General features: G+C 45.8%; 1 protein-coding gene and 1 long non-coding RNA gene across 2 annotated transcripts; both read right to left on the minus strand.

The window, feature by feature from the left end:
- Positions 1-252: 252 nt before the first annotated feature.
- LOC145341600 (uncharacterized) lies at positions 253-9,290 on the minus strand. Its single transcript, XM_080186568.1, has 6 exons — positions 9,270-9,290; positions 6,743-6,778; positions 5,518-5,619; positions 2,563-2,772; positions 1,186-1,221; positions 253-387 (listed from the first exon to the last, which is right to left on the minus strand). The coding sequence occupies exons 1-6, from the start codon at positions 9,288-9,290 to the stop codon at positions 253-255; spliced, it is 540 nt and encodes a 179-aa protein (XP_080042694.1).
- A 299-nt stretch (positions 9,291-9,589) lies between these two features.
- Positions 9,590-22,211, minus strand: LOC145341311 (uncharacterized). The gene is made up of 4 exons (XR_013886350.1): positions 22,140-22,211; positions 14,352-14,387; positions 11,888-11,923; positions 9,590-9,637 (listed from the first exon to the last, which is right to left on the minus strand). It is a non-coding gene; the product is annotated as an uncharacterized LOC145341311 (long non-coding RNA).
- Positions 22,212-22,902: the final 691 nt, after the last annotated feature.

Here is a 22,902-nt window from a genome sequence, read left to right on the forward strand (position 1 = left end):
ATTGGGTTCTCGCCCCTGCCCCTGCGACCAGTCGTAATCTCCAGTGAGGGCATAAGAACATAAGAAATAGGAGCAGGAGTAGGCCATCTGGCCCTTCGAGCCTGCCCCGCCATTCAATAAGATCATGGCTGATCTGTCGTGGCTCAGTTCATGAACCAGATTGGCAGAGTTAAATATGCTCAGTCGGTTCCAAACCGGATTCTGCCTGCTCCCGGGATTCTCCCACCCTCGGGTGCAAGTCAGAACCGGTCTTCACAAAAGGAGAGTAGACACAATGGCCACGTTGCTGAGATCAGTAGCCACTGAGGCCCCCCAGATGGTCGGGGACACTGGTTTTCTTACCCAGAATGCCACGCAGGCCGGAACATTCCGGCCGTTCGCGTCCCCCTGCCAGAGAGGATGGGGAATATGGCGCTCAGCCAAATCTCCACTCACCGCAGCAGGACTGGAAAATCCCACTGGTGTGAACAGCTGGAAAATTCCAGTCATTGTGTGGGAACATGCTGCCCAACACTTCGAGAGCACATTGTTGATTTGCTGTCATAGAATGTACAGTATGGAGAAAGGCTCTTCGGCCCAACCTAGTCCATGCTAACCAAAAAGCCCATCTAAGCTAATCCCATTGACTTGAATTTGGCCCATATCTCTCTACACCTTTCCTATTCATGTCCAAATGCCTTTTAAATGTTGTCAATGTCTCTGCCTCTGGTTACTCATTCCACACACGTCTCACCCTCTGTAAAACAGTTCGCCCCACAGGTCCCCATTAATTCTTTCCCCTCTTAACCTATGCCCTTTAGAAAACCCTAGTCATGGATTGTGTGCCTTAAATCAAAGTTGCTTCTCGTGTCTTGTAAACAGGTTTACTTATTGCTGTGGTTAAGATGGAAAATTGGATACTAAAGGCGCATCTGCCTGGAGTCCTCCTCTGAGACATCTTCCCAAGGCTCTACTGCTCTCTTCACTTTAAAAAAAGAACAAAACCTCACAGTTCCATCATATCTCTGGCTCCCCCATCCCCACTCCATTCTTACTTCCAGCATGATGTCCAAGCTCTCCTCTCTAAAGTATCTCAGGATCTATTGATGCAAAGCAATGGCTGCACATTCAAATTGTTGTAAGCAGTCACTTGGTGGAATGCACTGTAAACGCTCTATAACATAAGGACAGATCGTTAATACTTACTGGGACTCCTTGGTCACCCTTTGCCCCTTTGTCACCCTGCAAAAAGGAAGCATAATCAGTGGTGGCAAAGAGAAGCAATAAGTAGAAATAACATTCAGACATATTTGACCAATCGCTCTCCCAATCCACACAACAAAGGCCATTCTGTCTCCCTGTGGGATGTTTACCAAGAATGGAAGTAAAACACTCTAAGTTATCATTAAAATCTTTAATAGGGTTATAGTCTTAACAAGATGGTTTTCAAGATGGCGTCAGAGCGCGGTGACTTCTCGCAAGCTGTGCCCAGCGTACCTTCTAGTTCTATCTTTTACTCTTGTTCTAAACACAAAGATTTGGCACCAAAAGAGATCTCACTAAAGCTCAAGTTGAAGGTCTTAAGATCCAACAAACTTGTACACTCCTTCACTCTTGCCATTCATAAAGGTTGGTGCAACTGTGTAGGCGTGCGCATGGAGTAATGAAAATTAGATAACAATCTCGACTGAAGAACTTTGAGCGGCACGGTGGCAGAGGTTAGCACTGCTGCCTCACAGCGTCAGGGACCCGGGTTCAATTCTGGTCGTGGGTCACTGTCTGTGTGGAGTCTGCACATTCTCCCCATGTCTGCGTGGGTTTCCTCCGGGTGCTCCAGTTTCCTCCCACAGTCCAAAGGCATGCGGGTTAGATGGATTGGCCAGGCTAATCTACCTAACGTAAATTGCCTCTTAGTGTCCCAGAATGTGTAGATTAGGGGGTTAGCTGGGTAAAAAGATGGGCTTGGTCAGTGCAGACTTGATGGGCCAAATGGCCTCCTTATGACTGTAGAGATTCTATGAGGAACCCAAATGGAGTATATAGGGACAACCAGGGGAGGCAGTCGTGTAGTGACATTGTCCAGGGTCAAATTCAACGAAATAATTTGGAATTAAAAGTCTAATGATGACCATGAAACCATTGTTAACCATTGGGAAGGAAATCTGCTGTCCTTCCCATGTCTGGCCTACATGTGACTCCTGATCCTGATCTTCTGAACTGACCTCTGAAATGGCCTAGCAAGCCACTCAGTACAAGGGGCAATTAGGAATGGGCAGTAAATGCTGGCCCAGCCAGCAACACCCATATCCCATGACAGAACAGAAAGAAAAACACCTATTCACCTTATCAGAGGGGTCAAAAACCAGGGAGGTATAAACCTGGCAGCAGGATCAAGAGAGCATCGATTCCTTCCAGAGGGAGAACACATTGTCTAAAAGGGTAGTAAAGGAGGAAGCACAGAGACAGGAAAAGAAATTAGGGAAGAGAGTTAAGGAAAATGGGACAAGAGAAGCAGGAGGAGGTTGGGGTGAGGGAGAGAGGAAGAAGGGGAGAGTGCGTGAGACGTGCTGGCCTTTTACTCACCCTTTCTCCAGGACGCGCAGTTTCTCCTTTATCTCCAGCCCGGCCTGGTAGTCCCGGGATACCTGGTTTTCCCGGTTCACCTGGTTTACCTGGAGGACCTTCGGGGCCTCGTTCTGAAACCACGAGGCCCGGTGGCCCCTGGGGCCCGGGGAAACCTTGGCTCCCTTTGTCCCCTTTAAATCCTCTTTCTCCAGGAGCTCCTGGAATCCCCTGTGAAATGACACACAAGACAGAAATTGAAGCTTGTCCCAAGAAACTCTGATCTGTCAAAGTTCGGCCAATCAATATTTCTCATTACACATCCATAGATCTGATGGAAAAATATCTAGTGGTAGGAACCAGGTGAGAAACTCCAAAAATGTGTGGGTTAGGTTGATTGGCCATGCTAAATTGTCCCTTAGTATCTAAAGATGTGTAGAATAGATGGATTGGCCATGGTAAACTGTCCATTAGTGCCCAAAGATGTATAGATTAGGGAATTAGCAAGTTACGGGGTTAGGGTCTCTGTGGGATGCTCTGTCAGAGAGTTGGTGCAGACTCGATGGGTCAAATGGTCTCCGTTTGCATGGTTGGGATTCCCTGGTTCTATATTGTGAAGTTAGCCTGGACTATTTTTGATTTTGACATTAATGTGAGCATAAGGTGTTTCACTCCAGATTCTATTGACCCACTGGGAAGCTTTTATTTAATGATACAGTTAAAATATAACAAAAAGAATTAGAATAACTTTTACCAATTGAAATACTTAAACATGACAAGGAATAGCTGTATAGGGCATTGGTGAGGCCGCAGCTGGAGTACTGTGTGCAGTTTTGGTCGCCGCACTTACACAAGGATATTTTGGCCTTGGAGGGAGTGCAGAGGAGGTTTACTAGGCTGATGCCGGAGTTGAGGGGGTTGAGCTATGAGGAGAGGCTGAATAAACTAGGCCTGTACTCGTTAGAGTTTAGAAGAATGAGGGGAGATCTCATTGAGACATATAAGATGATGAATGGGATGGATAGGATAGAGGTGGAGAGACTCATCCCGCTCAGAAAGGACAGTAGGACTAGGGGGCACAGCCTCAGGATAAAGGGGGGACGGTTTAGAACAGAGTTGAGGAGGAACTTCTTCACTCAAAGGGTGGTGAATCTCTGGAATTCTCTGCCCATTGAAGTGGTGGAGGCTGCCTCGCTAAATATTTTTAAGACACGGGTTGATGGGTTTTTGATAAGCGAGGGGATTCAGGGTTATGGGGAGAGGGCGGGAATGTGGAACTGAGCCACGACAGATCAGCCATGATCTTATTGAATGGCGGGGCAGGCTCGAAGGGCTAGATGGCCTACTCCTGCTCCTATTTCTTATGGTCTTATGTTCTTATCTCTATTAGTTCCAATTTAAGCAATATTCCCTATAGGCATAAACTCCTCTGCAAAATCAGTTCGCAAAACACACAGGTTTAGGTAGGTCGCTAGCCCTCCAGTCTTTTAATTCCTCTGGACAGAGAGACATCTGTCTTCTGACTCTCAGGCAGCAGAACTCCAGTGAGAGAGATATGGATATATGTGAATATCCATTAGAAACACGGCAGTTTGAAGTTGTGGGGACTGTGTTGGTGTACGTACACTTACTCGCAGAAAGGAAATTCAGCAGGATGGGAACACTTTTCAATCATTCCACTTTGATATAGTTACTCATTTTTCATAGGGGATGACCATCAGGTAAACAATTTTGACACCAAAAGACAAATTCCCTCTTTATTTCTCAATAAATACACTCAAATTTCATTAAACCAAGAGGTAACACCAAAGACATCGGCTTAAATTATCTGCCGCCGATTGTAGCTGGGATTAACCATTGAAAGTGAATGGAGTTTTAGATGGGACGCCAGATTTCCCTTTCTAGCTCACAACAGATCCAGCCGTGGACAAGACTGGGAAGTCCCCCCCATAGGGTGGGATTTTCTAGACCTTCCTGTTGTTGGGATCTTCCAGCTCAGCAAAGGAGACCCCTCCCCTTCCCCAACGTGGCGGGTTCCCCAGAGGCGGGATGGCGAGCCACGTAAAATGCCATGGGCCTCAGTGAGACTGGCGCCATCGCCCCTTCCTTCCATCAGAAAACAAACCACAGGGCGAAGGGGGAGGGGAATCCCACCCACAAACTCTGATGTTAAATACACTCCTCTTCAGTGTGAGCCAAACATGCCGAGTAATGCTCTCAAGCTCTCGGCGGCCTACATACACATAGTTATGACTTAGACTTAGACTTAGAATCTCTACAGTACAGAAAGAGGCCATTCGGCCCATCAAGTCTGCACCGACCACAATCCCATCCAGGCCCTATCCCCTGTATCTCTACATATTTACCCATTAATCCGTCTAATTTATGCATCTCAGGACACTAAGGGGCAATTTTAGCATGGCCAATCAATCTAACCTGCATATCTTTGGACTGTGGGAGGAAACCGGAGCACCCGGAGGAAACCCACGCAGACACGAGGAGAATGTGCAAACTCCACACAAACAGTGACCCAATTGAACCCAGGTCCATGGAGCTGTGAAGCATCAGTGCCAACCACTGTGCTACCATGCCGCCCCCAAACATAACTACCTTGAGGCCAGTATTCAAACACTGGATAGCATGGTGGCACAGTGGTTAGCGCTGCTGCCTCACAGCACCAGGGACCTGGGTTCGATTCCCAGCTTGGGTCACTGTCTGTGTGGAGTCTGCACATCCAGCTGCTCCGGTTTTCTCCCACATTCCAAAGATGAGCAGGTTAGATGGATTGGCCGTGCTAAATTGTCCCTTAGTGTCAGGGGGATGAGCTGGATAAATGCATGGGGTTTTGGGGCTAGGGCCTGGGTGGGATTGTGGTTGATGGGCCAAATGGCCTCCTTCTGCTCTGCTGGGCTTCTATATTTTATTTGTGCCCTTCCATCATCCACATGCACTAACAGGGGGGAAATCTCTGATTACCTGGGTTCCCTGTTGGCCTCTATCTCCCTGATCTCCTTTCTCCCCCTTTTCCAAAGCTTGGAGATGGTCGGACTTCTTCACGATTTCCTGCAGGATCGATATCTGAAGAGATTCAAACAAGGAAATAGAAATGGGGTGAGTGCATAGTTACGCACATGTTTTCATCACAGAACAGAACATATAAAGGTGCTGGTGAGGCCACACCTGGAGTACTGTGTACAGTTTTGGTCTCCTTACTTGAGAAAGGATACACTGGCACTGGAGGGGGTGCAGAGGAGATTTATTAGGTCGATTCCAGAGTTGAGAGGGTTGGAGAGACTGAGTAGACAGGGACTACACTCTTTGAAATTTAGAAGAATGAGGGGAGATCTTACAGAAACATATAAGATTATGAAGGGAATAGATAAGATAGAAGCAGGAAAGTTATTTCCACTGGGGAATGAAACTAGAACTAGGGGGAATAGCCTCAAAATAAGGGGGAGCAGATTTAGGACCGAGTTGAGGAGGAACTTCTTCACACAAAGGGTTGTGAATCTGTAGAATTCCCTGCCCAGTTGAGGCTCCCTCATTGAATGTTTTTAAGGCAAGGATAGATAAATTTTTGAACAGTAAAGGAATTAAGGGTTATGGTGAGCGGGTGGGTAAGTGGAGCTGAGTCCACGAAAAGATCAGCCATGATCTTATTGAATGGCGGAGCAGGCTCGAGGGGCCTGATGGCCTACTCCTGCTCCGAGTTCTTATGTTCAATCATTCAGCGCATGGACTACCCTGCGAAACATTCCAGGTCAAAACCAACAGCCGGAAGTCTCCAACCTCGCCCATGGTTGGGATTCTCCGGTCCCGCTGCTGTGAATAGAGATCTGTCGGAGTGCCAAATTCTCCATTCTTGCTGGCAGTGGCAGCAGGGCCGTACAACATCGGAGCATTGAGGCCAACTTTTTTTGGGGGGTAAAAACAAATGACTGCGGGTGCTGGAATCTGAAACAAAAACCGAAAATGCTGGAAAACCTCAGCAGGTCTGACAGCCCCTGTAAGGAGAGAGAATAGAGCCAACGTCTCGAGTCTGACACTTCACCAAAGAAATATAAATCAATGCCAAAAAATGAAATTGGAAGAATGAAGCAATGGATGATGAGGGAATTATTGAAGCAAGGAAAGAAAAATTGACAAGTGAGTATGAGCAGAGGAACTTCCTCTCATTAAAGGTTCATTTTCTGCTGTTTACCTTAACACCGAATTTTGACAGAGCTTCTTCAACATTCTGCAAACAGAAATAAATTGAATTAATACAAAGAACAAAGAAAATTACAGCACAGGAACAGGCCCTTCAAGCCTGCCCTGCTGTCCAACTGAACTAAAACCCCCTACACTTCCGGTGACCATATCCCTCTCTTCGCACCCTATTCGTGTATTTGTCAAGACTCGTCAAGGCTGTTCCTTAAAAAGCGACGATAATGGTTTAGGTAAAGTTGTCATAGTCCCAGATGACCCTAGGCCGCTTTCCCCTCTGAGGCGGAGAGCTGATTGGTGATGATTTACCCTGAGGATCACCACACAAGGGGCATGGTTGAGAAGGCAGGGCCTTCATGAATAACCTCTGATGACGGAACTGAACCCATGCTGTTGGCATCACACTGCATCACTCACCAGCCATCCAGCCAACTGAGCTAAAACCTTTCATCATAGAACCCTAGAGTGCAGAAAGAGGCCTTTCGGCCCATCGAGTCTGCACCAAACACAATCCCACCCAGGCCCCACCCCCCATCCCTACATATATACCCATTAATCCCTCTAACCCCTGCTACCCTGGACACTAAGGGGCAATTTCTTAGCATGGCCAATCAACCTAACCTGTACATCTTAGGACTGGGGGATAGAAACCGGAGGAAACCCATGCAGACACGAGGAAAATGTGCAAACTCCACACAGACAGTGACCTGAGCTGGGAATCGAACCCAGGACCCTGGAGCTGTGAAGCAGCAGTGCTAACCACTATGCTACCGTGCTTTATGTGGGAATATATGAGAATGGTGACTACAGGAAGATTGGCAGCATGTTGAACCCTAACCAACTGATTCTCCCAAGTTCTTCCTGAAGTAATTCCGTTTCAATCACCACCCTTGGCTATTTTTGTAAAATAGAATGACCTGTGAGTGATACAATAGCCACTCAGCTCCTCAGAGAATGTAACCTTGTATATTTCCTTTGAGAACATGTGTCCATCTGCCACTTAGATTCTGCGGAGATTCAACCAACGAGCTTCGATGGGAAAATGAAGAAGAACTTTCAACACAGAGACAGGCCATTCGGCCCCACAGATCCATCCTGGCATAAACGCTCCAACCCAACTTTAGGTGTAGTATGAAATCTTAGAGCTGACATGCCATTTGCCTCATCCACTCATTCCCGAGCAGGGGGATTGATTCTCGCTGTTGGACGGGATTTTCCAACCAGTTTCGGCACTGAGATCTTCCAGTCCTGCCATCGCTGAGGCTGCGAGCAACGGGAGAGAATGCAGTTGACAGCAACAGGACTGGAAAATCCCACTGCCAGCCAACGGCAGGCTGCACCGCCACAAAACACACTGCCGGGGGAGGGGGGGGGCTGAGTGGTGAGATTCACAGAAGATCCTGCCCATTAGGCCAAATTCTCCAATCTCGCTGGGATTCTCCCGCCCCGCTGCAGTGAACAGAGATTTGGTTGAGTGCCAAATTCTCCGTTCTGTCTGGCAGCAATGGCGGAGCGCGAATGGTCGGAGAATTCTGGCCATTGGCTGGAATTTGACCGTCCTGTCCCCCATGGGAATCGGAGCGGGACATGGAAAGGTCCGCTGACCTCAGGCGGGATTTTACGGTTTCGGGACAAGTGAGGCTGTAAAAAAAAATCCCGCCTATTATCCTTTTCTTTGAGTTGAGTGTTTTAATGATGGAGCTTAGTGCACTAACTGCAATATACTGGTAATAACCTGCTGCAAACTCTTGAGAACATTACAATCAAAGAATGAAAAATCAATGCAAGTGTGACCATGGCATGTAATTGCTACAGTAAGAAGTCTTACAACACTAGGTTGAAGTCCAACAGATTTAGAACATGAAACATAGAGCATAGAACACTACAGCACAAACAGGCCCTTCGGCCCACAAGTTGTGCTGATCATATCCCTACCTACCAGGCCTATCTATAACCCTCAATCCCATTAAATCCCATGTACTCATCCAGAAGTCTTTTAAAAGACCCCAGTGAGTTCGCCTCCACCACCACCGACGGCAGCTGATTCCACTCACTCACCACCCTCTGAGTGAAAAACTTACCCCTGACATCTCCTCTGTACTTGCTCCCCAGCACCTTAAACCTGTGCCCTCTCATAGCGACCATTTCAGCCCTGGGAAATAGCCTCTGAGAATCCACCTGATCTATTCCTCTCAACGTCTTATAAACCTCTATCAGGTCGCCTCTCATCCTTTGTCTCTCCAGGGAGAAGACACCGAGCTCCCTCAACCTAATTTATTTGGAAGCATAAACTTTTGGAACGCTGTTCCTTTCTCAGGCACTTTGAAAGCTTGTGATTCCAAATAAACCTGTTGGACTTTGACCTGGGGACTTCTTACTGTGCCCACCCCAGTCCAACGCCGGCACCTCCACATCATGTAATTGTTAGAATGCAGTTGTGTCTGTGAGGCTCTGTGGCACAGTGGGAAGTGACCCTGCCCCTGAAGCAAAAGCTCTGGGTTCGAGTCCCACCACAGCCTGACGGTCAAGGACGGCCACTTCATGGCACTGTCAAACAGATTAAATGTACCAATCTGTAAATCCTTCCAACGTACGCCAAAGGCATGGGATTAAGAGTTCGAGAGATTGTGAGTCAGTCATGTGAAGGAAACAACGTTGGATCCTCTCCCATCACTATCCACATCTCCAGGCTACAACATACATGTAAAAAACCGCACACTGCCACAGCAACTCCCTGTCTGAATTATATCACACTGCCACAGCCATTCATTAATGGGTCTCCCATCTTTGCGACACCAAACTAAGATCGAAAAACAAAACTCAGAAAGCGTTCGGTACTTACAGCGGATGTCCCTGGTATCCCAGGCTGCCCAGTAAAACCAATTTCACCCTGTCAGGGATCAAAGAATGAGGAAGTTCTTCAGAATGTCTGACCAAGCTTCTCAAGATCAAAAAAGATCACAGAGTTGCCTTTAATAGTTTTTTAATATCGGTTTGTTTGAGGTATATTCACTGTGGTGATGTGGGAATCCCAAATTGTGGACTGCAAACTCTTACTGAGAGCAATAAGATAATCAGAGAATCCCTACAGTGCTATTTGGCCCATTGAGTCTGCACCAAACACCATTCCACCCAGGCCCTGTTCCTGTGACCCCACATATTTACCCCGCTGGTTTCCCTGACACTAGGGAAAATTTAGCATGGCCAATCAACCTAATCCACACTTTACTCTGGAGGAAACCAGAGCACCCAGAGGAAACCCACACAGACAAGGAGAGAATGTGCAAACTCCACATAGACCGTGACCCAAGGCCGGAATTGAACCTGGGTCCCTGGCGCTGGGAGGCAGCAGTGCTAAGCACTGTGCCATCGTACCGCCCCAATAATGATCTACTCTTCTTTCGTAAACTATTTCAACTTCCAATCTATGTTTTGTCATCTTTTTGAGGGATACACCTCAACAATGAGGACATCTGGGACAACTGCCTTGCTCTTCTCTGAGTGAATGTCCATGGGATCTTTAACATCCATCTGATTTGGTCTGACATCTCAGCCAAAAGATGACAGATATGTTAGTGTAGCCCTCCCTCAGTACTACAGTGTAGGGTCAGCCTGAGTGACACACTCAACTCCCTAGACTAGGACTTGGCTCAAAGGCGAGACTGCTGTACACCAATCTTTAAAGTTGCTGAAATGATGATGACAGATTTGGAATTCTCTTAAGATTAACCTGCAGGTTGATTTGATAGTTCAGAAGGCAAATACAATGTTAGCATTCATTTTGAGAAGACTAGAATACAAAAGCAGGATGTATAAGGCTCTGGTGAGACCCCATTTAGAATATTGCCAGCAAATTTGGGCCCCGTATCTAAGAAGGATGTGCTGGCTTTGGGGAGGGTTCAGGGAAGGTTCACAAGAATGATCCTGGGAATGGAAAGCTTGATGTATGAGGAGTGTTTGAGAATCCTGGATCTGTACTCGATGGAGTTTAGAAGGAAGAGGGGGGATCTCATTGAAACTTACAGGATATTGAAAGGCCTAGATAGACTGGATGTGGGGAAGATGTTTCTGTTGGTAGGTAAGACTATGACCTGAGGAGAAAGGCCTCAGAGTAAAAGGGACAACTTTTTGAGCTGAGATGAGGAGAAATTTCTTCAACCAGAGGGTGGTGAATCTGTGGAACTCATTGCCACAGGAGGCTGTGGAGGCTGGGTCATTGAGTATCTTTAAGACAGAGATAGATAGATTCCTGATTTGTCGGGGATCAAAGGTTACGGGGAAAAGGCGGGAGAATGGGTTGAGAAACCTATCAGTTGCTGAAGTGACGATCAGTCCACACCCAACTGGTGACCCAAAGAACTCGAGAGTCCTGTTCAGGATTCTCTTAAGGTTGATTTGCGGGTTGAGTTGGCAGTTGGGAAGGCAAATGCAATGTTAGCATTCAGTTCGAGAGGACTGGAATACAAAAGCAGGTACTGCCGAGGCCATAGAAGGTTCTGGTCAGACCACATTTAGAATATTGTGAGCAGTTTTGGGCCCTGTATCAAAGGAAGGATGTGCTGGCCCTGGAGATGGTCCAGAGGAGGTTCATGAAAACGATCCTTGGAATGGAAAGCTTGTCGTATGAGGAGCGTTTGAGGACTCTGGGTCTGTACTCGATGGATTTTAGAAGGACGAGGTCAGGAATTCATTGAAACTTATAGAATATTGAAAAACCTGGATAGAACAGATGTGGGAAAGATGTTTCCATGAGTTGGAGAGACTGGGATCCAAGGGCACAGCTTCAGAGCAAAGGGACGACCCTTTAGAAATGAGATGAGGAGAAATGTTGTGAGCCAAAGGGTGGTGAAATGTGGAATTCAGTGCCTCAGAAGGCTGTCGAGGACAGGTCTTTAATACAGAGAAAAAAAATGTCTTCATCGGTAAGGGGATTAAGGATTATAGGGAAAAGGCGGGAGAATGGGGTTGAGAAATCTACCAGCCATGATTGAACGGCGGAGCAGACGTGATGGGCTGAATGGCCTGATTCTGCTCCTATATCTTATGGACTTATAACCCATCTCCTCACTTTACAGATATTGATGGACCCAGACTGTATTTAGCACATGTACTTGCGAGAGAGAGAGCTTTAGATACTTACTTTCTGTCCTTTGGGACCCGTGTCTCCTTTCTCTCCCTGAAAATACAAGATATGAACTTGAGTGACACAATCAAGTGAATGTTATCCACACGATCGGTGTGGCTCAAGGTGACCCCTTCACCTTCTCCTTGACAATACCTACACTGCCCAATCAACCAAGCTGCTGCTCGTTACATAGGCCGTCTCCGCATCTCCCAAGACGTCACAAAGGACTTTGTACCCAACAGCTTAACATTCAGTCACTGCAGCTTTATAGAAAAACTCAGCAAATATTTCATAGGCAACATTGAGATGAGTGGCTAGTTCATGGGGTTTTGCTTTGACAGTCTAAGGTGATGAATAAATATTGGCCAAGGGGGATTTCTTGGTGTATTCAAACATCACATCACACAGAGTCTTCCTCAAGTTGTCTTCCTGCAACAAATTCTTAACCTCAATTATGTGCTGGAGGTCCCACAGTGGGGCTGGAATCATACAGCCATGGAGTTTACAGCATGGAAACAGGCCCTTCAGTCCAACTTGTCCATGCTACCCCTTTTCTTAACCTCTAAACTAGTCCCAGTTGCCCATGTTTTGCCCATATCCCTCTATATCCATCTTACCCAACTAATTTACCCATGTAATTACCAACCCTAGCCTTCTGAAACAGAAAGCGTTATCAACCAAGCTAACAATAAAGCTATTTATTGCTCACAATAAAGTGTAAACAAACTCAATACCCTCATCTCAGACCATGCTCTTCACTTGAAACAAAGAACAAAGGACAGTACAACACAAAAACAGGCCTTTTGGCCTTCCAAACCTTTGCTGATCATGTCCTATCGAGACCAACCACTTGTATCCTCTATTCCTCATCTGTTCAGGTGACTATCCAGATAACTCTTACTTGTCGCTAACGTATCTGCCTCAACCACGTCACTTGGCAGTGCATCCCAGGCCACCCTCTTTCCCAGTTCACTGGTCTGTAACTACCCGGGTAATCCTTGCTAACCTTCTTAAATAACGGGACAACATTGGCTATCCTCCAATCCTCTGGGACCAGGATGTGTGCAAAGTGCAAAGAGATTTGATTCTCTTCAAATAGTGAATGCTGTGGGTACTGTGAGGGATAGCACATGCTCAGAAAGTTGACTGAAGAACTTTAAGATTGATGCCCTCCACATTTCAATCTAAAAATTATTCTGAGTCACTTAAAGTGAAGGATATCAGTACTAGGGAACCGAGCCTATTGCATTTCAAGCTTCCTGTCTCAGGATTGGGCACTGCAGTGATAATTGAAGCTTTCAGATTTGAATCAATAGTGTTTGAATACCAGAGCAGAAACCCCAAAGAATGTTCTGAAACCCAACTAAATCCCAACGGTTGTTTTAATTTTACATTAGTGTGAGGATAAGGTGTTTCACTCCAAGTGTGATTCCACTCACCCACTTGGAAGCTTTTATCAAAACAAACTTAACAGTTCAGTTTAACTATAACAAATGAATTAGCTTAAGTTTTACCAATTGAAATACTTAAACATGACAAGATACAATTCGTAACTGCTAACCTATCTCTATTAGTTCCAATTTAAGCAATGTTCTTCTGATAGACTTAAACTCCTCTTCAAAGCCAGTTAGCAACACATAGGCTTACATGATTTTACTTGTTAACTGTCTGAGAGCCTTTGAACACTTCTGGAGACAGATAAAGAGAGACAACTCTTTTCTGATACTTCAACAGTGGCCTCGAGAGAGAGAGAGAAAGACACCCCTTGCTTCTTTTTAGACCAGGCAGAAACTGCTTGTTTTTTCCTATAAGCTTAGCTCCTCCCAATAGCACATGACTCTGTTTCTCGTCAATTAACCTAATCAAACCCCACTTTGAAAACCCAGGGGAAAAAAACAAAACAAACAAAAATGCATTAAGTCAGATTAAAACAAACACATCCCCAGCTAGAATCAATTATTCTCCTGCATTCTCAGCATGGAGTTGATGGGGAGGCAATGGCCTGGTGGTATTATCGCTAGACTATTAACCCAGAAACTCAGCTAATGTTCTGGGGGACCTGGGTTCAAACCCCGCCACGGCAAATGGTGGAATTTGAATTCAATTAAAAATATCTGGAATTAAGAATCTACTAATGACCATGAAACCATTGTTGGAAAAACCCATCTGGTTCACTAATGTCCTTTAGGGAAGGAAATCTGCTGTTCTTACCCGGTCTGGCCTACATGTGACTCCAGAGCCACAGCAATGTGGTTGACTCTCAACTGCCCCCAGGGCAACTAGAGATGGGCGATAAATGCTGGCCCATCCAATAACACCCGTGTCTCATGAATGAGTAACAAAAAAAGTTCTACAGGCTGAAAATCAACTCAGGAATCTTTCCTTTGCTTTCTCCCCCCAACTATTCCCCAAAGGGTAAAAAAAGCGTGTGAAGATGTGTTTAAGATAAATCTAAGAGAAAATAATGTAAAGAACTTACACGTGCACCTGCGGCTCCTGGGATACCTGGAATTCCCTGTAAAAAAAAACAAACAGAGCCAATCATTTATAAATGTTATATTCATGTTTGCATTGCATACTGGATTTCACTCAATATGATGAGGACTTGGTAAGAACATAAGAACATAAGAAATAGGAGCAGGAGTAGGCCATCTAGCCCTTCGAGCCTGCCCCACCATTCAATAAGATCATGGCTGATCTGTCGTGGCTCAGTTCCACTTTCCCGCTTTCTCCCCATAACCCTTAATCCCCTCTCTTATCAAAAACCCATCAACCTGCGTCTTAAAAATATTTAGCGAGGCAGCCTCCACCACTTCAACGGGCAGAGAATTCCAGAGATTCACCACCCTTTGAGTGAAGAAGTTCCTCCTCAACTCCATTCTAAACCGCCCCCCTTTTATCTTGAGGCTGTGCCCCCTAGTCCTACTGTCTTTTTTGAGCGGGAAGAGTCTCTCCACCTCTATCCTATCCATCCCATTCATCATCTTATACGTCTCAATGAGATCTCCCCTCATTCTTCGAAACTCTAACGAGTACAAGCCCAGTTTATTCAGCCTCTCCTCATAGCTCAACCCCCTCAACTCCGGTATCAGCCTAGTAAACCTCCTCTGCACTCCCTCCAAGGCCAAAATATCTTTGCGCAGGTGCGGCGCCCAAAACTGCACACAGTACTCCAGCTGCGGCCTCACCAATGCCCTATACAGCTGCAGCAAGACCTCCCTACTTTTATATTCAATCCCCCTCGCTATGAAGGCCAGCATCCCATTCGCCTTCCTGACCACCTGCTGCACCTGCAAGCTGGGTTTTTGCGACTCATGCACAAGGACCCCGAGGTCCCTCTGCACCGTCGCCTGCTGCAGTTTTTCACCCCGTAAGTAATAGTCCTTCCTACCATTATTCCTACCAAAGTGGACCACCTCACACTTGCCAACATTAAATTCCATTTGCTAGTTCCTGGCCCATTCGCCCAGCCTATCTAGATCCTTCTGCAGACTCTCCACACCCTCCGCACAATTTGCCGTTCCCCCAATCTTGGTGTCATCAGCAAATTTCGACACCCTACACTTGGTTCCCTCCTCCAGATCACAAGAATCTAATGTCAACTGCTTGAGAAAGAAACCATGGGTTTTGGGGTCACCGTCTCAGCTTTTCGCTCATGAATGAGGTCTTAGTTTGATGTCACATCCGCTACAAGGCATCTCTGACAGCGTAGCACTCTCTCAGTCCTACCGAAATAAAGGTAAAGATGCCATAGTGCCAGGGGACCACAGGCACTTTGAGGGAGAGAGTTGACTGGTGGTGATTTTAACCTGATGATCACCAGACTCCAGGTGAGGGGCAAGGTCGTGAAGGCCAGGCTTTCGAGAACAACTTCAGCTAATGCGGGAATTGAACCCACGCTAATGGTACCACTCTGCATCATTAACCGGCAGTCCAGCTGACCGAGTTAAACTGACTAAATACCAGATTACTCACTCACTCAGATCCTGGTGTGAGGATCAATTGCATGAACTATTGACCCCAGACGGAGGTCATGGTCTTCTGCTGATCATTACTCTTTTATAAACAAGAGAAAAACTGCACAGTCTTCCATAGTAGCAGCATCTCATCCAAATCTTCCCAGTTAGCTGAGAGAATCAACAGACAGGGGAATTAAGGGTTATGGGGAGAAAGCGGGAAAGTGGAACTGATCCACTTCAGATCGGCCATGATCTTATTGAATGGCGGGGCAGGCTCGAGGGGCGAGATGGCCTACTCCTGCTCCTATTTCTTATGTTCTAACTTGGTTCTTGCTTAAAAGGAACACAGGGCACTTAGGGCGGGATTTTCCCAGCTGCATTCGACCCAAAGACCCAAAAATGCCTATGTTTGCATGGCCCGTGTCCCGCCTGCTATGATTCCCATGGTGGGCTCCCACCCTTAGAACCAATTCATTTCTATAGCACCTTTCATGACCACAAGACATCCCAAAGTGCTCTGCAGCCAATGACTGAAGTTCCGTCACTGTTGTCATGGAGCAAATGCAGCAGTCGATTTGTGCACAGCAAGCTCCCACAGACAGCAACGTGGCGATGTTCGGGTAATAAAATTTAATGATGTCAACCGCAGGATTAATATCAATCAAGACTCTGCTTCTGTTCCTCGAAATACTGCCATGGGATCTTTTGCAACAGTTTGAGGGGGCAAATGTGGCCTTGTGTAATCCAAAAACCAGCACCTCCAATATGGAGAGCATTGGAATATCAATCTTGACTTTGGCGTTTGAGTGCTGGATGGAACTTGAACCCATAACATTCTAACTCAAAAGCAAGTTCAAGCTTCAAAATTTATTCATTAGTGTCATAAGTAGGTTTACATTAACGCCTCAATGAAGCTACTGTAAAAATCCCCGAGTTGCCACACTCCAGTGCTGTTCGGGTACACTGAGGGAGGATTTAGCACAGTCAATGCACCTAACCAGCACGTCTTTTGGTCTGTGGGAGGAAACCAGAGCACCCTGAGGAAACCCACGCAGACACAGAGAGAACGCGCAAACTCCGCAGTGACCCAAGCTGGGAATCGAACCTGGGTCCCTGGCACGGTGAGGCAGCAATGTTAACCACTGTGCCACCTAAATGTAATCAACAGGTTTTGGCTGACATAGATTGAAGTTTAGCCTTGGGATTGGCCTGTTATTGTAACCATAAAGACAGCACTAATTACCATGAGCTTTGTTCACTTTTTGCTGCAACTGATTCATGTGCACAGATTTACCAATTACTCAGTCAGCATCTACACAAAAGTTATCCAATTATTATTCCCCTTGTATAATGAATGACATCTCAGAACAGTGTAAAACACACAGTTATGTGCACACACAGGCACTTCTCCACTTCACAATGAACAGAGTACGCGAACACGATTCTAAACATGGATATAGGGTAGTAACTGTACAGGGATACAAGATGCTAGTTCTTTTGGAGAGTTCATGTTCTGAATGGAGATTCCTCTGCACAGTGTGTATAGGATGTCGTACAGGGTGTGTTGTATAGGGTGTTGGTGAGACCTCATCTGGAGTATGTGTGTCCAGCTGTGACCTCCTTATTTGTGACCTCCTCATTTGAGGAAGGGTGTGGTGGCATTGGAGGCAGTTCAGAGGAGGTCCACTCGACTGATTCTGGGGATGAAAGGGTTGGCGTGTGAGGAGAGATTATAAACAGTTTGGGTTTGTACTCGCTGGAGTTTAGAAGGATGAGAGAGGATCTGATCGAGGTATCTAAAATATTAGAAGGAATTGATACATTAAATGTAGATCAAATGTTTCCCCTTGTAGGGCAATCTAGAACAAGAGGTCACAGGTACAGATATAGAGGCGGTAGATTTAAAACTGGGATGAGGGGGATCACAGAGAGTGGTGAATTTGTGGAACTTGCTTCCCCATAGCGTGGTGGAGTCTGAATCATTGAATGGTTTCAAGAAGGAGATAGATATATTTCTAATAAAAATCAGGATAAAGGGATATGGGGAATAGGTGGGGAGGTGGATTTGAGACCAGGGAGATATCAGCCAGGATCTGATTGAATGGCGGAGCAGGCTCGAAGGGCTGAATTTGCCAACTTCTGCTCTCAATTCCTACGTTCCCATGTGTCATCTGCCTACAGTGGGGATCAACTTCCAAGAAACCAAAGGTTAGCTCCCCATTCGATCTCACATTTAGAATAAGATGTTGAATTGCAAAGAGCTGCACAGCTCTGGAAAAATGCTGCAGTTACGCCTAATAAAAGATTACATGGCAAGATATTGATTGAAACTATGAGACCCAGAGAGCACTCAGACTCCAGCTGTGAGATTTAAGTTATTAGAAACATTGGCCAAAATTTTCCAGCCCTTCCCACATACGGGATCTTCCTATGCCGTGGTCCCCAGTGGGGGAGGGTGTGAGGCATGCAAAACCCCGCAGACATCGCCACAGAGGGTTGTAGAGGCAGGAACGTTGAGTAGATTCAAGGCTGAGACAGACAGATATTTACTCAGTTAGGGCAGCAAGGGTTATGGGGATAAGGCAAGAATTTATCCCCATAACCCTCGTCGAAGATCATCACAACAGATCAATCATGGGGTGGGATTTTCTGACCGGAAATTCCTGACCTTTAAATTGAAATCCTGAAATTCAACAGACCTTTAAATGGACTTCCTGTCCCACCCGCTACGATTCCCACAGGGAAATTCTGCCAACGGTCTCATTGAATGGCAGAGCAAACTTGGTGGGCCGATTGGCCTACTTCTGCTTCTACATCTTATGGTCTGATGGGCCAGAAAGTCTTGCTGTCGGCCAATGGTGTGGCCACTTATGCTGTCAGAAAACAGTGCAGGTAGGGAAGGAGCTGGAAAATCCCCATCCGTTATGGGCATTTGTTCTAGAGCATTAATCATGCTTGACCAGTTGTTCTGCGGCTCTGCACTAGCTACAGGTGTTGTGAAACATGCTTTAACCTGGCTGGTTGCGGTGCCTTACTGCAGTGTTGTAGATCTATTTCAGGTTAATGCAATTCTGTACGATGCTTATTCCACATCAATATAATATAATGCAGGTTAACTAGCTGCTGTAGACTGATTTCATTGTAGGAGAGGTGACGGTATTATCACTGGACCAGAAACTCAGCTAATATTCTGGGGACCCGGGTTCGAATCCCAACACGGCAGATGGTGGAATTTGAATTCAATAAAAAATATCCGGAATTAAGAATCTACTGATGACCATGAAACCATTGTCGGAAAAACCCATCTGGTTCACTAATGGGAAGGAAATCGGCCGTCCTTACCTGGTCTGGCCTACATGTGACTCCAGAGCCACAGCAATGTGGTTGACTCTCAACTGCCCTCCAAGGGCAATTAGGGACGGGCAATAAACGCTGGCCCAGCCAGCAACGCCCATGTCTCATAGACGAATAAAAAATAGCATCCTATTCTAGAATGATGAGACATACTATAATGTCCCTGGTTATCAACAAGATAACAGGGTAGCTAGAACAATAAGTACCCGCAAATTATACACAAGATTCCTTCTAGAACATAGAACACTACAGCACAAACAGGCCCTTCGGCCCACGAGTTGCGCCAATCACATCAACACCTACCAATCCATGGACCTATCTATAACCCCCAATCCCATTAAACTTCTGTTTGAGAAGTATTTTTGTCCCCCTCAGCATTCCCCTCAAACTCACTTCACTGTCACGGAACGCAAAATCTGACATGAGCTGGCACATCTGGAAAATATCGCCTCTTAAAAAGAATTGTTTTGAAAGATTTTTTTCTATTTAAGAATGGTAACCTGATGCAGTTTGATTAATACAGCTGCAAATGCGGCTGTCACAAAAAAAGGATTTAAACCAGCGTTAATTCATCGCCTCTGAGTAACCCCAATTTTCAATGACTGACAATCATTTTTAAAATATTAAAAAACTCAGAGCATTAAATTTACCCCTAATAGTGAGACGCAGAATGGATTTAAAGGCTGGACTGCATTATGAATCGAAAAGGGCTGTAACATTAACCAAGCTGCTTCAATATATCAAGAGGATGAGAGATCTCGAACAGTTGAAGGATTGAATGGAGTTATCTTTTAAGGACGGTTTTGTTATGTTATTAGTTATATTAGAAGAGTGCTAAAGGAATTGGATTACTCATAGTTAAAGACTTGGATACGCAGATCTCTGTACTTACATGTTCTACAATCACTGGACCCTGTATTAAACCAAAGCAGGTCATTGTATGGACAACACTTCTTCAATATGAAATCCTCTCTCTTTTCCTCACACACAGAGGATTAGGACAGCTGTAAATTTCTTCATGCCTGTCCTTTCAAACTACTCTTCTTCAAAGTTCTTCAGAATCACGGAATCATTACAGCACAGGAGGCGGCCATTTGGCCCGTCATGTCTGCTCCAGCTCTCCGAAGGAGGAATCTGCCTAGTACCATCTCCCACCTTCTCCCTGTAACCCTGCACATTCTTCCTTTTCAAATCATAATCCAATTCCCTCTTGAATGCCTCCATTGAACCTGCTTCCACCACACTCTCAGGCAGTGTATTCCAGATCCTGACCACTCTCTGCCTCCACTACTCCTTTTGACAATCTCTTTAAACCTGTGTCCTTCCATTCTCGATCCTTCCACCAATGGGAACAGTTTTTCCCTATCGACACTCCCCCCGACCCTTCAGGGTTTTGAACATCTCAATTAATTCTCTTAATCTTCTCTTCCTAACCTCCCCAATCTTTCTACAGAACTGGAGTTCCTTGTGTCTGAAACTGTTCTCATGAATCTTTTCTGCAGCTTCTTGTAAGGCATCCACTTCTTTTTAAAAGTGGTGCCCAGAACTGGACGCAATGCTTAAGCTGAGGCCTCACTGCTGTCTTATACAAGTTAGACATAATCTCTTTGCTGTTGTACGCTATGCCCCTATTAATAAAACCTAGGATACTGTATGCTTTATTAACCACAGTCTCTACCTGGCAATCACCTTCAATAATTTATGTACATATACACCCAGGTCCCCCTGCTCCTGCATCCCTTCAAGAATTGCACCCTTCACTTTCTCAGAGGGCTAAGGAAATTTGGCATGTCAGCTATGACTCTCACCAACTTTTACAGATGCATCATGAAAAGTATCCTCTCTGGTTGTATCACAGTTTGGTATGGGCTCCTGCTCTACCCAAGATCTCAAGAAACTACAAAAGGTTGTGATTGTAGCCCAATCCATCACTCGAACCGGCCTCCCATCTATTGACTCTGTCTACACTTCCCGTTGCCTCAGAAAAGCAGGCAGCATAATTAAGGACCCAATGCATCTGTCAGTCTCTCTTCCACCTTCTTCTGTCGGGAAAGAGATACAAAAGTCTGAGGTCACATCCCAACCGACCCTTCCCTGCGGCCATCAGACTTTTGAATGGACCTAACCTCATGTTAAGTTGATCTTTCTTTATGCCCTAGCTATGACTGCATCCTCTCCTTTCCTTCTCTATGAATAGTATGCTTTGTCTGCACAGCACACAAGAAGCAATACTTTTCGCTGTATACTAATGCATGTGGCAATAATAGATCAAATCAACTCTTTGACTCTCCATGTTTGCAAGGGAATCACTTCACTTGCAAAATGAATCACTTCACAATGGTCTACAGCGAACTTTATCTGCCACCTATCTGCCCACTCTACTAACTTGCCTATATCCTTCTGAAGTTCTAACTGTCCTCAGTGTTTCCAGGTTCCCCATCATCTGCAAATTTGGGAGATGTAGGTCAGGAAGTTCACGGATCCCAATGCATGGGGAGGTCCACTACAAACCTTTCTCCACTCTGACAGACACCCATTAATTACTACTCTCTTCCCGTCATTCAACCAACTTCATGTTGCTCCTGTCCCTTTTACTCCAGAGGCTGTATCTTTGCTTACAAGACTGTTGTGCGGCATTGTAGCAAACGCCTTTTGGAAAATTACATAGACTACATTTGTACACCACCAAATTCTACGTGTTCGGTAAGGTGACAGGCCAATCCCGGCCAGAGCCTCAGTTCCTATGGTAACAAGGGCCACATGTGGTGTAGAGCTCCCTCAGTTCTGCTCAACAAGATGTTTGATACATTTACTTACATTATTTTAACCATATTTTGACTCAAAATTCTCTTTGGTGTTGTTTTTGCAATTGGAGTCAAGGGCTCCCAGCTTTCCATCAATTGGCGTCTGATATTGGTTAAGTTGCCTGAGTAATGATTATCTTGCCATCTTACCGGGGTTCCTGAGGGTCCCTGAGGTCCTTGTACTGGAGCAGCTGTATCAAGCCCTTTGAAAAATATGACCTGAAAATTTACAATAAATAAATTAAGCTTGTGACTGAAATACATGCGAATATACTCTACTTCCCACTTGCCTGGATGGGTGCAGCTCCAACAACACTCAAGAGGCTTAACACCATCCAGGACAAAGTTTGATTGGCACGCCACCCACAAACATCCACTCCCTCCACCACCGACCCTCAGCAGAGCAGGATTATCAGAATCATAGAACCCTACAGTGCAGAAAGAGGCCCTTCAGCCCATTGAGTCTGCACCGACCACAATCCCACCCAGGCCCTATCCCCATATCCCTACACATTATACCCACTAATCCAGCTAACTTACACATCCCTAGACACTAAGGGGCAATTTCTTAGCATGGCCAATCAACCTAACCCGCACATCTTTGGACTGTGGGAGGAAACCGGAGTACCCGGAGGAAACCCACGCAGACACGAGGAGAATGTGCAAACTCCACACAGACAGTGACCCGAGCCAGGAATCGAACCCAGGACCCTAGAGCTGTGAAGCAGCAGTGCTAACCACTGTGCTACCGTGCTGCCCCTATGAACTATCTACAAGATGCACTGCAGCAATTCACCACAGATCCTTAGACAGCACCTTCCAAACCCACAACCACTTCCATCAAGGACAAGGGAACACCAACACTTGCAAGTTCCCCTCCAAGCCACTCACCATCCTGACTTGGAAATATATC

This window comes from Carcharhinus amblyrhynchos, chromosome 3 (genome assembly GCF_965287045.1).
Source record: "Carcharhinus amblyrhynchos chromosome 3, sCarAmb.v2.hapA, whole genome shotgun sequence".
NCBI lineage: Eukaryota > Metazoa > Chordata > Chondrichthyes > Carcharhiniformes > Carcharhinidae > Carcharhinus > Carcharhinus amblyrhynchos.

Excerpts from the sequence above, each read along its gene's own strand:
- LOC145341600 (XM_080186568.1), bottom strand. The coding sequence starts at position 9,290 with ATGAAGTGGCCGTCCTTGACC. Across the intron at positions 6,779-9,269 it reads TGAAGTGGCCGTCCTTGACC|AATGTTGAAGAAGCTCTGTC; the intron begins GTCAGGCTGTGG and ends TTCTGTTTGCAG. Across the intron at positions 5,620-6,742 it reads TGTCAAAATTCGGTGTTAAG|ATATCGATCCTGCAGGAAAT; the intron begins GTAAACAGCAGA and ends GAATCTCTTCAG.